This window comes from Vicia villosa, unplaced genomic scaffold, assembly GCF_029867415.1.
Source record: "Vicia villosa cultivar HV-30 ecotype Madison, WI unplaced genomic scaffold, Vvil1.0 ctg.000366F_1_1, whole genome shotgun sequence".
Classification (NCBI taxonomy): domain Eukaryota; kingdom Viridiplantae; phylum Streptophyta; class Magnoliopsida; order Fabales; family Fabaceae; genus Vicia; species Vicia villosa.
Genome location: NW_026705168.1, coordinates 57,644 through 69,235, shown reverse-complemented (window position 1 = coordinate 69,235; position 11,592 = coordinate 57,644). Strand labels below are relative to the sequence as shown.

Below are 11,592 nucleotides of genomic sequence, written 5' to 3'. Positions count from 1 at the left end.
AACCTACAATCGCGCCGAATCCCTGACTAAGCAGCTTCTGATCCGTCATTTTGACACGTTAAGGGGGTGTGGTAGGCTATTTTGATTTGTTTGTTTATTAAACACAGAGTGAGAACACAAACAGTGAAGGAAGGAAGGAAAAGAATGAAGTGGTTTTTACGATGCTGTATTGTTGCTGTAAGTGTTTTTATTTTGTTTTAATTCACTAGCCACTTGTTAGAATTTCGTTGGTTTGAGGTTTCAATGTTGGAAAAGTCAAGATTTTGATTTTACTATTTTTCTAAGTGAGCATGAGACAAAAGGGGAGCCCTGGTACGTGGTATTTTCATTTAGTTGTTTTTTTTAATTAATTTTATTATCATGTTTTGTTATAGAAAAATACAAAAAAATGATATGTTAGTATAATTTCCTTCATATAAAAAAATATTGTTTGGTTTACTCCTTTCTTAGATTTAATATATATTTTTATGCCAATTTTTTATCACACTTGTTTAGGATTTTACACCATTTTTCATTCATATTTTTTATGTTTTATTACTAACATTTTTTATTTGTTTATTGCGAGGTACATTCGAGCTGCTCATCTATTCATCCTCAATCTCCTCCACTCCTCCACTGGATCTCACTAATTCCAGATCTAAAGGACCAGAAAGTGCCACACTGGATTACAGGATACTTCAAGATCTTCCGACTATGCAACCCTATCAGATCAAATGCAAAGCTAATTAGTTGCTTTTTTATATTTATTTATTTAAATCCTTTATCTTTTTGCTTCTTTAACTGTGTTTGCCTTCGAACCGATAATGCACTCACCCCTTTCTGTTTATTCTTTCTTTTCCAATTTTCAGGGTTTGTCGACTGCCAAAGCTACGAGTACTGGTAACCCTAAACCCTGATATCTCTTGTCTTTTATTACTTATGTCAAACCCTATTAAGGGATCCGCTGGTTACAATTTCCCTCGCCCATATTTGTTTTGATTATATTATTTAAATGCGTGGTTAGTAATCCTAGGGGGTGCAACCTTTGAATTGAACATAGAATCACTAAATTTACAAGATAATATATTTGAATATAATAACATGATTGGTGCACACACGCACACTTTTGGGTAACCCTCTCTGTTGCTTGTTGCCTTTGTTGCCTCTGTTGCCTTGTTGCCTTGTATTTTGTGCAGAATAGCCAGTCCCTCGAATACGAGGATACCTCAGCCATGTTGTCTCGATAAAAGGTCATGAGACCCCAAAATGATGCTGCCTTTGATACACTAACATGACCTCGACCCTCGGAAGTTGCCCACGGATAAGGCTGAGGTATCTTCTGGTTGCCCACAAACAAAGGCTATTCTGATCATTCCCTTTAGACTACCTGCCTCTCTATGGCATGGGTCAGTCTTTGGGCGAATGATATCTCGACGACCCTTCAACCTCCAAACGAAAGGCTTCCTGCCCTCTTATGGCAAGGATTGACCCTTTCATTCTGAAAGGCTAAAAAGAGACCTATCATCTGAGTTTAAGGTAATTGCCCCTAATTGCCTTGCAATGCTCAATTTTCATATTCTTTCTCACAATTCTTCAAAAACTGGCTAGGCTCATTTACGAGCTAAAGTCCACTTTTTTTTCTTTCATCTATTTTTTCTAAAGACAAACGAGCAAGCAAAGCAATTAAGAGCCCATGGAAAACCATGGATGCAAAGGGTGCCTTATACCTTCCCTTTGCATAAATTACCCCCCGAACTTAGATTTCTTTAAAAAGGTTTTTTTCTGTTTCTTTTTGCCTTTCCGAATTTGTTTGGATAAAATAAAAGTCGGTGGCGACTCTTGCTTACCGCGACATTCCGATTAATAAAAAGTCAGTTCACCGTATTACACCAGGCTATGTGTGAACGAACCCTAGGACAGAGTGGGAGCATGGTTTGTCTCGAGGTGTACGTCTCGGGATGGATTATGTGACCACGAGCAGAGTAGTGGTTTCAAACGGAGGTATTATCGTCACCCGCACCCGCGCTGTGATGATGCTTACCTTCGGGCGGACCGTATACTTCGTTTCATAACCTTACCTTGGCCTAGATTTTACCCGTGAGTGGGGCGGGAATCAATGATCATATAACAGGTACATTGTTGGTGACCGCTATTCTCGTTCGTGGGTTACCGCTGTTCTTGTTCGTGGGTTACCGCTGTTCTTGTTCGTGGGTTACCGCTGTTCTCGTTCGAGTGTACTATGGTCCTTGTTCGTGGGAGTACTATGGTTCTTGTTCGAGCGGTAGTCTGTGTTCTATTCCAGTGTTCTATTGACTACGGGCTTTGGTCCCGTGGATCGACATTCCGTGTTCCGTATGGTGTACCATTTTGGGGCCGAACCTTTGGCTCTGTATTATGTGTGTTACCGGCAGTCCAGAATGCCTGGTGGGCGGCAACAAGTCCCACCACTTTGCATCATAGCATATTTATTTCCAAAAGAAACGCAAAAAAAAAAGAAGATATGTATAATAAGCATTTGCATGTCATGTTTTTCAGGGATATTCAGGAGTTCACCCGAGCTAAAGATGGACACTCCCATTGATACCGTCAAGGAAGCAAAGAGACATACGCATACCTATAGTTTCTTCCGAGAGCCGTTGACCGCCTTAGAGGGTTTGAGTTCGTTAATGACCGCTTCCTGCTTGAAGAGTTTTACGGACAATTATGGGAATATCTTGACTTTGTTGGAAACCGTGGTTGATACTCCTGCTTTGCAAACGTTGATGCAATTCTATGATCCTGAAATGAGGTGTTTTACGTTCCAGGATTACTAGTTGGCTCCAACATTGGAAGAGTACTCTATCATTCTTAATCTCAAGATAAAAAACGAAGTGCCATTCATCGACATTCCTAAAGAGATGAATTTCAAGTTGATCGCTGCTGCTCTTTATTTGAGCATAAAAGAAGTATCTGATAATTGGAAGTCGAATGGAGGTGTCTCGGGGTTCTCTTTAAAGTTCTTAGTGAGAAAAGCTAAAGAAGAATTTGAGAAAAAGGACTGGAATGCGTATAATGCATTGCTTGCTGTGGCCATTTATGGGATTGTGATGTTCCCGAATGTTCCCAATTTTGTAGACTCGGCTGCAGTGCACATCTTCATGGGAAAAAATCCTGTTCCTACATTATTGGCCGATACTTATTATGCCGTTCATTCCCGATATGAGAAAAGTGGTGGTGCCATCACTTGTTGCCTTCAGTTGTTGTTCATTTGGTTCCTCTCTTTGTTGCCCAGCAAAGGACCTTTTGTGAAGACAAGAGATACACTCAAGTGGACCCACAGGATTATGTCACTTACTTCCTACGATATTCAGTGGCAAAGGTACCGAATCAATGTTTCCGAGGTGATAGTTGGGTGCGGTGAGTTCGACAATGTTCCCTTGGTTGGTACTAGAGGTTGCATCAATTACAATCCCGTAGTATCCTTGCGTTAGTTGGGGTATACTTTGAAGGACAAATCGGCGGATCATTTGATAGCAGAGACGGTCTACTTTGAGAAGGGGTCGGATCCAGAGAAATTGGAGAGGATAATTGTGGCTTGGAAGAAGATCCGTAAGCATTATGGAGCCCATTTAGGAAAGAAAGAATCGCTTGCTCTGACACCGTATGTTAAGTGGATTGAAAAGCGGGTCGGAAATTTGTTGCTGCCATACGACAGAGTTGCACCACTTCAAAAGCAACCTCCTTTGATTCTATTTGAATTTGTACCGACAGAGCTTTACAAGAATGCTTTGGCTACTAACTACAGGTTGCATGAAAGAGAGCAAGAGACCAATTTGAAGTTCTTTGAAGAGAGAGATGCGAAGATGAGGTTGATGCACCAGCTCAAGCAAGTCGAAGGTGCGAGTTCAAGTCAGGCAAGTGTCCAGAGGCGTCCTTACGAGTTGCTAGAGGAAGATTTGTATCACAAGCAGCAAGAGTGTCTACAGTTGCAGAGATCAGAGAATAGTCTCAAGAGGCAGAAGCGGGATTTAGATAAACAGATAGCGGAAGAGAAGGCTAAGTCTGCTCGACTTGAAGAAGAATTGACAAGACTCCGAGCCTAGCGGAGAGGAGATGGAGGAGCTCATTCTGTTACCAGACGATCCTAGTGTCGTTGTGGAGTGGATTTGTTTGGTCTATGATGGTTGATTTGATGTTTATGCTTGATATTTGTCGCCCATGTCCAGGATTGTTGGATGGGGTCGCATTTTGATATTCCGGATTTCTTTTGTATGCCCTATGAGCACATTGTGACACGGTTATGTGTTTTGTTTGTATGAACTCAAATTTGCAATTATGTTTGAATGAAATGTGCTCAGTTTGATGAATTATTCTCGTGTGTGGATTGTTATTCAAATATATTCTGTATCAGGGTTGCTATGTCCTATCTGAAAGTGGGATGAACTCTTGGATACCTGAAAATTGACAAACATTTCATGCATATCATTCATATATCATACATGTCATATATTTGCAGGTTTTGCAGGTCTTATATCTCATGTCTCGCTGTTTTGTTATCAGAAGGAGTTCTAAGACGGCTAATCACCCGTATCCGACTAGGAGCAATCAAAGAAGGCAGATGGAACAGATTCAGGAACAAATGGCTGAGATGAGAGCTCAATTGACAGAGCAGATGAATGCGCAGATGGCGCAGTTTATGGAAGCATTGACTAATGTGACCAAGGGGCAGGACGACTTGCGAGTTCTCGTCGAGAACTCCAGAAGGAATGAGAATGGAGGACATCAAGGGCTGTTTGACGATGTGTCTGGCAGGATTGATGATCACCATGATCCGAATGAGTTTGATCACGTGGGAGGGCACTATAATCCTTTTAATCAGCATCACGGGTTTCCACCTCCACCTCCGTCTCGTCTGTTGGGAAGGAGAGATAATCAGAACCGTGGTAATTTGGATTTCAATGTTGAGAACTTTGATCAGGTATCAAGGCATAGTGCTGAAGGTGCGCATGATGAGGTTGAAAGGTATCGTCTGATTGAGGAACGTCTCAGGGCTGTTGAAGGCAAAGGGGTGTTAGGCATGGATATCAATGACTTGGGGTTAGTTCCTGGTGTGAGGATCCCACCGAAATTCAAAGTTCCATCTTTTGACAAGTACAATGGGGCGACTTGTCTCATGACTCATGTCAAGGCTTATTATCGCAAGATGTCAGTATATTCTGAGGATGAGGGTTTTCTAATGCATTTCTTCCAGGATAGCTTGGCTGGGGCTTCCTTAGAGTGGTATGTTCAACTTGAGCGCACTCATATCCATTCTTGGAGAGATCTTGTGGAGGCTTTCATTAAGCACTATCAGTACAATGTTGATATGGCACCCAATAGGACTCAGTTGCAAATTTTGGTTTAGGGCTCTAAAGAATCTTTCAAGGAGTACGCTCAGAAGTGGCGCAAGTTAGCTGCGAGGGTTCAGCCACCTATGACTGAGCGTGAGATGATTGATATGTTCACCAGTACTTTGTCTGGACATTATTACTTGGCTTGCAGTGCTTCAGTTAACTTTTCTGAAATGGTGAGATATGGCGAACGTGTCGAGATGGGTCTAAAGATGGGGAAAATTCAGTTTGGAGCTTCTTCTGATTCTGCTGGTGGTAAGAAACAAGCTGAAGGTTATGCCGGAAGGGAGGAAGGAAATGCGGATGCCATATATGGAAGAAGGGGTTCAGGGAGAAGCAATTCACAGGTTAATTCTGTTATGATCCCAGTGCCACAACAACAACAGCAGGGACAACGTTCCAATAATGATCGCTATCCTCCCATGACCAGGCCTCACCGAAAGATTGATCCGATTCCTATGTCCTATGCTCAGGTGTTGCAACATTTGCTCAAGATTGAGAAGATTACTTTGAGAGATGCTCCGAATGCTCCGGACACGCAATCTCCGAACTACAATGCAAACGCACGATGTGCTTTCCATTCAGGTGCCGCTGGGCATGATACAGAGAGGTGCATTGCATTGAAGAATAAAGTCCAGGACTTGTTGGATCAAAAGATTATTCAATTCATTCCTACACCCAATATTGTCAATAATCCGATGCCTACTCACGGAGGTTCGGGTGTGAATGCCATTGAGAGTGAAGAGATAAGTGTTGTATCTGATGTGAGCTGTTTGACTTTTCCTCTTGTATCTGTGAAGCAACATCTGATTAATAGCGGTATCTTCCCGGGCTGTGGTGTTGATTGTGAGAATTGCAAAAGTCAACCTGAAGGTTGTGCTGATTTGAAAGGTATGGTACAAAAGCTAATTGATGAGGGTCCTCTTCAGTTCTATCGAAGGTTGAGAGGTGCGAAGAGTAAGGATGGTGAAGTGTCTGTGATCTCAATTCCTTATGATCCAGTTGTTCCAATATGTATCCAAGTGCCTATTCAGATACCTGTCAGTATCCCGTATGAGGAACAACCAGCGGCGTTGATGATTACCGTGCCAGGGCCTATTCCATATGATAGTGAGAAGGCCATCCCTTGGCATTATGGGTCAGACGTATACTACTATGGCACGAAGGAGGAGGGCGATTCATCTAAACAGAAGTTCGTGGAAGCCTCAGTTGCAAATACTGATAATTTTGCCGGTACTGGTAGAATTACTCGCAGTGGTAGGGTGTTCTCCCCTCAGCTTGTTCAAAACAATGCAGATGCTTTGGCTAAGGCCAAAGGAAAACAAGTGGTGACTGATGTCCGGAATTCTCCGACTCAGAATGGGGCACCTGATAATGCTGTATCTTCTAAGGATGTGGAAGAATTATTGAGAATCATCAGAAAATCTGATTACAAAGTTGTTGAGCAGTTGGGTCAGACCCAGTCAAAGATTTCCATCTTGCAATTGTTGATGTGTTCAGAAGTTCATAGAGATGCTCTCTTGAGAATTCTGAATGGTGCTTACGTCCCGCATGAAATATCTGTGAATCAGCTAGAGGCGGTAGCTAATAATATCTCCGTTGGGAACGGTTTGGGATTTACGGATCGTGATCTTCCTCCAGAAGGGAGAAACCATAACAAGGCTTTGCATATTTCGATTGAGTGTAAAGGGACGACTTTGTCCCGTGTTTTGGTTGATACTGGGTCTTCTTTAAACGTGCTTCCCAAATCAGCTCTAATGAGAATTGACTATGCCGGTGTCGAGTTAAGGCCTAGTGAGTTGGTGGTGCGCACTTTTGACGGTTCAAGGAGGTCTGTGTTCGGAGAGGTAGATCTACCAATCCAAGTGGGTCCTCAGATCTTCACCACCACATTTTATGTGATGGATATTCAACCCGCTTACTGTTGTTTGTTGGGACGACCGTGGATTCACAAGGCTGGTGCTGTGACATCCACTCTTCATCAGAAGTTAAAGTATCCGGTTGACGGTAAAGTGGTGACGGTTTGTGGTGAAGAAGATTATATCGTGAGTCACTTGTCCTCTTTCCGATATGTAGAGATCGAAGGTGAGATACATAAGACGCCATTCCAAGCATTTGAAGCTGTGAATGCTGTGAGAACTCCTCCTTATGAGATAACGAAGCCAGAAACAATTATGTCCTCTTTGAAAGATGCTCAGGTTGTCGTTGAGACTGGAAGAGTGGAAGGTTGGGGGCAAGTAATTGATGTGCGTCCCAAATTTGATAAGAATGGTATTGGTTTCAATCCTGGAAAGCAGAATGCATCGCCCAAGTTTGGTATTCTTAGTCCGATCAAGTTCGTGAGTGGGGGTGTCATTCGAGACGGTCAGGTTAACGCCATTGTCAATGGTGAAGAGGTGGATAGTGATTGTGACTTTGATAGCTGGATTCGTCCAAGTATTCCTGGAGAGGTGCCTAGCAACTGGACAATCGAAGATGTCATCCAAGTTACACAAGCTCAGGAGTAAATTCCTTGTTTTTACTTTTCTTATCATGCCATAATTCCTACGCTCTGCCCAAGGCGTAATGAATCATTTGTAGGGCCATGCAGTTCGCATTTTCAAATTTAATCATGAAATAAAAGGACGTTTTTGCATACAAATGTTTTGCTCTTTGTCTTTCTTTTTAACTTTTTCCTCTAAATGGCAATGTTTTTGCACACACTTGCACATGGCTTAATAATAAAACTAAAATAAAGACATCAATCATGCAGATGTTCCACTACCATGGATTCCATTAGTAACAGTTCCGCTATTGCTCGTTATGATTTTGACAATCCGATCTACCAAGCCGAGGAGGAAGCTTATGAAGATTGTGATCTTCCCGACGAGTTGGCCAGATTATTGAGACAGGAAAAGAAAGCGATTCAGCCGCATCAGGAGGTAATTGAGATGGTAAATGTTGGCACTAAAGAGCAAGTCCGGGAAGTCAAGATAGGGGCTGCGCTTAAGGATGTGAAGCAGAGGCTTATTGCTATGTTGAAAGAGTATGCAAACATCTTTGCTTGGTACTATGAGGATATGCCTGGTCTTGATACAGATATTGTGGTACACCGTCTACCTCTCAAGGAAGATAGTCCTCCTGTCAAGCAGAAGCTTCGAAGGACTCGCCCAGATATGTCTGAGAAGATTAAGAAAGAGGTTGAGAAACAGTTTGATGCTGGCTTCTTGCAAGTTGTAAATTACCCTCCGTGGGTTGCGAACATTGTTCCTGTACCTAAGAAGGACAGAAAGGTCAGGATGTGTGTTAATTACAGAGATTTGAATAGGGCGAGTCCAAAAGATGATTTCCCGCTTCCCCATATTGATGTGTTGGTGGATAATACTGCTCCTTTCAAAGTGTTTTCCTTTATGGATGGCTTCTCTGGGTACAATCAGATCAAGATGGCGCCAGAAGATATGGAGAAAACAACGTTTATCACACCGTGGGGAACTTTCTGCTACAAAGTCATGCCTTTTGGGTTGAAAAACGCAGGGGCAACGTATCAGCGCGCCATGGTGACTCTTTTTCACGACATGATTCACAAAGAGATTGAAGTGTATGTTGACGACATGATCGCAAAATCTCATACTGAAGAAGAGCACTTGGTTCACTTGCAGAAATTGTTCGAAAGGCTTCGGGAATTCAGATTGAGGTTGAATCCAAACAAATGCACTTTCGGAGTGCGATCCGGAAAATTGTTGGGCTTTGTTGTTAGTGGAAAAGGTATTGAGGTCGATCCTGCAAAAATAAAAGCTATACAAGAGATGCCTGAGCCGAGAACAGAAAAAGAGGTTCGTGGTTTCTTAGGGAGGTTGAACTACATTGCTAGATTCATCTCTCATCTTACGGCCACTTGTGAACCAATATTCAAATTACTAAGAAAAGATCAGACGGCCAGGTGGAATAATGATTGTCAAAAAGCATTCGAAAAAGTGAAAGAGTATCTGCAGGAACCTCCGATACTAATGCCTCCAGTTCCAGGAAGGCCTTTGATTATGTACCTCACAGTTCTTGAAAATTCAATGGGATGTGTGCTGGGTCAACATGACGAGTCTGGCCGAAAAGAGCATGCAATATACTACCTTAGCAAAAAGTTTACCGATTGTGAATCCCGATACTCACTGCTCGAGAAAACTTGCTGTGCTTTGGTGTGGGCTGCTCGCCGGCTGAGGTAGTATATGTTGGTTCACACCACCTTATTGATTTCCAAGATGGATCCTATCAAATACGTCTTTGAGAAGCCCGCTCTTTCCGGAAGAGTAGCTAGGTGGTAAATGATTTTGACTGAATATGATATCCAATATACTACCCAGAAAGCCATCAAAGGTAGTGTGTTGGCAGATTATCTTGCACATCAGCCAGTCGAAGATTATGAACCGATGAAGTTTGAATTTCCCGATGAGGATGTCTTGTACATCAGAGATTGTAACATTCCCGGACCAGAGGAAGGACCCGAACCAGGATCGCGATGGACGCTCGTGTTCGATGGTGCCTCTAATGCACTCGGGAATGGTGTTGGAGCTGTGATTACTTCTCCTTCAGGTTTTCATATTCCGTTTACAGCCAGAATCTGTTTTGATTGCACTAATAACATGGCTGAGTATGAAGCTTGCATCTATGGTATCGAAGCTGCGATCGATTTGCGAATCAAGTACTTGAAAGTTTATGGGGATTCCAATCTCGTCATTAGCCAGATCAATAGAGATTGGGAAACTCGTCATCAGAATCTGATTCCATACAGGGAGCATGTGATGAGACTCATTCCATACTTTGATGAGATCACATTCGAGCATATTTCTAGAGAAGAGAACAATCTTGCTGATGCTCTCGCTACTTTGGCTTCCATGTTCAAAGTGAAGTGGGCCAAAGAAGCGCATAATATCACCATTAACAGGTTGGATGAGCCGGCATTCTGCTTTGAGGCTGATGTTGAACTGGATGGAAATCCTTGGTATCATGATATCAAAAAGTTCCTCGAAACTCAAGAGTATCCTCCCGAAGCGTCGGTGACTGATAAGAAGTTTCTGAGAAGGTTCGCAGCTAAGTTCTACCTTAACGGTGGAGTTTTGTACAAGAGACATCATGACGGTGTATTACTCCGGTGCGTCGTGAAAGAAGAAGCTTCGAAAATCATAGAGGAAATGCACGAAGGTGAGTTTGGTACCCATTCTAGTGGGCATACAATGGCTAAGAAGATCTTGAGGGCTGGTTACTATTGGTCCACTATGGAAACTGATTGTCATAACCATGTCAGAATTTGTCACAAGTGCCAGATCTATGCTGACAAAGTGCACGTGCCGCCTGTGCCTTTGAATGTTTTGACTTCTCCGTGGCCTTTTGCAATGTGGGGCATTGATATGATTGGAGAGATTAAGCCTACTGCTTCTAATGGACATCGCTTCATTTTGGTTGCCATCGATTACTTCACCAAGTGGGTTGAAGCCGCATCTTATGCGAATGTAACCAAGCAAGTGATTACCCGTTTTATCAAGCACAACATAATCTGTCGTTATGGGATTCCTGAGAAGATCATTACTGATAATGGATCGAATCTTAATAACAAGTTGATGAAGGAGCTTTGTGAGTCCTTCAAGATCAAGCATCACAATTCTCCTCCGTATCGTCCAAAGATGAATGGCGCTGTTGAAGCGGCCAACAAGAACATTAAAAAGATGGTAGTGACCTACCGAGATTGGCACGAGATGTTTCCTTTCACTTTGCATGGTTATCGCACCTCTGTGCGTACATCGAATGGGGCAACTCCTTTCTCACTTGTTTACGGCATGGAAGCGGTACTGCCTGTTGAAGTTGAGATTCCTTCCCTGAGGATCATGAAAGACGTCGAGCTTGACGAGTCAGAATGGGTACAGAATCGAATGGATCAGTTGAACCTCATTGATGAGAAACGCTTAGCGGCTATTGGACATGGCCAGGTGTACCAAAAGAAGATGAGAAAAGCTTTTGACAAGCGGGTGCGACCCCAAAGCTACAAACCAGGTGACCTGGTACTCAAAAGAATTATCCTTCCTCAAGGTGATCCTCGAGGCAAGTGGACTCCGACGTATGAAGGCCCCTTTGTTGTGCAGAAAGTATTCTCTGGCGGTGCCATGATGCTTGCAACGATGGATGGCGAGAACTTTCCGCACCCTGTGAACGCAGATGTAGTCAAAAAATACTTCGCATAGACCTGATCAAAAAAAAAAGAAAAAAAAAAGAAAAAAGA

At 42.8% G+C, this 11,592-nt stretch overlaps 1 protein-coding gene across 1 annotated transcript; it reads left to right on the top strand.

Moving 5' to 3' along the window:
* The first annotated feature begins 2,876 nt into the window (after positions 1 to 2,876).
* Positions 2,877 to 4,061, top strand: LOC131627542 (uncharacterized). The gene is made up of 2 exons (XM_058898384.1): positions 2,877 to 3,359; positions 3,468 to 4,061. Exons 1-2 carry the CDS (start codon positions 2,877 to 2,879, stop codon positions 4,059 to 4,061), a joined length of 1,077 nt encoding a protein of 358 aa, XP_058754367.1.
* Positions 4,062 to 11,592: the final 7,531 nt, after the last annotated feature.